This window comes from Chelonia mydas, chromosome 25 (assembly GCF_015237465.2).
Source record: "Chelonia mydas isolate rCheMyd1 chromosome 25, rCheMyd1.pri.v2, whole genome shotgun sequence".
Classification (NCBI taxonomy): Eukaryota; Metazoa; Chordata; order Testudines; family Cheloniidae; genus Chelonia; species Chelonia mydas.
In genome coordinates, this window is record NC_057858.1 from 7,764,258 (window position 1) to 7,766,881 (window position 2,624).

At 56.0% G+C, this 2,624-nt stretch overlaps 1 protein-coding gene across 1 annotated transcript; it reads left to right on the forward strand.

Annotated features, from left to right (window-relative positions):
• LOC102941370 (relaxin-3 receptor 1) lies at positions 1–2,424 on the forward strand. Its single transcript, XM_007072231.3, has one exon. The coding sequence runs from the start codon at positions 72–74 to the stop codon at positions 1,185–1,187; it is 1,116 nt and encodes a 371-aa protein (XP_007072293.2). The 5' UTR covers positions 1–71; the 3' UTR covers positions 1,188–2,424.
• Positions 2,425–2,624: the final 200 nt, after the last annotated feature.

Sequence of the window (2,624 nt, forward strand, 5' to 3'; positions counted from 1 at the left end):
AAAAAGCAGAGCCCAGTGCGAGCCGTGGCTCTGAACGGGAAGGCGAGGAGAGGCCAGGAGCAAGCACCAGCATGTCTGAGCACAGCTGCTGCAGCACGGATGAGAAACTCCTGGCAGGAGGCAACAGGAATATCTCCAATCACAGCCTGGTGGACCTGGTCTCCTTCCTGCCTTTGGACAGCACCAAAGCCACCCGGATCGCTATCGCTATTGTCTACTCCATCGTCTGCACCTTGGGGGTGCTGGGCAACCTGCTGGTGTTCTTCCTCCTGGGCTCCAGGCGCCGCCGAAGAATGTCCAGCGTGACTTTCTTTGTGCTCAACCTGGCGGTGACCGACTTCCAGTTTGTCCTGACCTTGCCCTTCTGGGCGGTGGACACGGCCCTGGATTTCAGCTGGCCCTTTGGCAAGGTCATGTGCAAGCTGATCTCCTCGGTCTCGGCCATGAATATGTACGCCAGCGTCTTCTTCCTCACCGCCATGAGCGTGGCCCGCTACTGCTCTGTTGTGTTGTCCCTGAAGGCCAACCAGGGCTCCTCCTCCACGTGCCTGGCTAAGGTGGCCAGTGCCATCATCTGGCTCTTTGCCGCCATAGCCACCTTGCCACACGCCATCTTCTCCACCACCCATAGGGTCTCCGGGGATGAGCTCTGCCTGGTCAAGTTCCCAGAGCTGAAAGACATCGACCCCCAGTTCCTGCTGGGCTTGTACCAGACCCAGAAGGTCCTGCTGGGCTTTGTCATCCCCTTGGTCATCATCTCAGCATGCTACGTCCTCCTCCTCCGGTTCCTGAGCAGGATGAGGATGAGCAGCAGCAACCCCAAGATGAGGTCCCGGGTCACCAAGTCGGTCACCATCGTGGTGCTCTCCTTCTTCATCTGCTGGCTCCCCAACCAAGCCCTGACGGCCTGGGGCATCTTCATCAAATTCAACCTGGTGCCCTTCACCGAAGCCTTCTACAACACCCAGGAGTACATCTTCCCCATCACCGTGTGCCTGGCTCACACCAACAGCTGCCTCAACCCCATCCTCTACTGCCTGGTGAGAAGGGAGTTCCGAGAGGCGCTGACGGGACTCTTGCTCAAGGTAACCCCTTCCTTCAGCAAACGTGCCAGCAAAGCCCACCCCAGGCAGGGCTCAGCCCTGCCAGCAGAGCGGGAACTGCCTGAGCCTCTGTCCTGTGCGTGAAGCTCCGCTCATCTCAATTTAGAGGTGTCACGGCTGAGGCACCAGATTAGGACCCAGGACAACTGGGGTCTTTCCCTGACTCTGTGCCTCCGTCTTCCCTCCCACCTTTTGTCCGTCTTGTCTATTTAGATTGTGAGCTCTCTGGGGCAGGGACTGTCTCCTGCTTTGTGTATGTACAGCGCCTAGCACAAAGGGGCTGCAATCACTACGTGCTATCCGGATACATTTAGGGCAGTAGCATCTGTTCATTCAGCCCCCTGCACTATGGGGAGCTGACTGGAGTCTTTGAGGGCCCCTGGAATACAAATAATGACACTAAAGGGGGAGCTGTGTATGTGTGGGGGGATCTAGTAATTTTTTTAAATTTATGTGGGATCCAAGGGTTTAGGGGACAAAAATCCCTGGAGATCAGGTCTAGGCAGAGATTTTCCAAGCTGTCTAAGGGCTTTGGACTCCTGATTCCCATTCAAATGAATGGGAATCAAGTGTCTCAATCCCCTCTGGTACACTGAAAGTCACAGACTTACAGGGTAAAGAGAAGAGTTGCTAAGGCAGGGTGCGGGGAGGAGGGCGAGCGGGGAGCTCCTCTGTACTGTTCTTCCTTTAAAGTCTTGCGTTGATGCCCCAAGCGAAGAAGGATTTCAGCACTCCGGACAGCTCCTCAAGGAGCCTTGGGAAACCCCCAGCTGAGGCAAGAAACCCAAGACAGAATGGTCCTGTGGACATGAATTTGTGTTTTGGTGACAGCTGCTCTGTCCAATTCTCCCTTGCCTGGGGGAACGAGACCGGGGCAGCGCCCAGGAGCAGAGCCGGAGCTGGGCACCCAGCAGTCCCTGCTCCGGATTGTGACACAAGTGCTTCGGGAGGTGGCGGTTTTGGGGACAAAGGGCCCTTTGTGCCGCGCAAAGAAGGGGATGTGCTGTTGCGGGGGATCTGTTCCAGTGTTTCAACTGCTGCCACTGCGACAAAACCCAAGTGGCGTGTGAAAGGCTAATGGTAAAGTCATTAAAGAGGCCGGGTGTCTCGGCCCACAACTGGGGAAAGCGATACCGCTTCTGTACTGCTGCTTGGCTGCGAGAGAGAGCGCGTGTTGGTGAGTGAAAACAAGTCACTGTGTGCGAGAGAGCAGGCACACGCACACACTGATCCTACCGACTGCCTGGCAGAGAAGAGAAGTCCTGTTCCCATGAGCCCTAAGCCCCTTTTCTCCCTTCCCCACACAGAGACGACCTCAAAATAAACAGCAGGCTCTGGCTTAATGCAGTGGGGGAGCAGGGAGTTGAAATCTGGCTCTTTGATCAGCCCCCGGGGGCGGGCAGGGCTTGTGAACAGTAAGGTTCTGTCTCAAGCCCTGTTTTAGCAATCACACACCCAAGGGGGCAGGAGAGGATGGAGTCTTGATTGCTCATTTCAAGTCAGGTTTAATTGCAAGTGTGT

Excerpts from the sequence above, each read along its gene's own strand:
- LOC102941370 (XM_007072231.3), top strand. The coding sequence starts at position 72 with ATGTCTGAGCACAGCTGCTGCAGCACGGATGAGAAACTCCTGGCAGGA.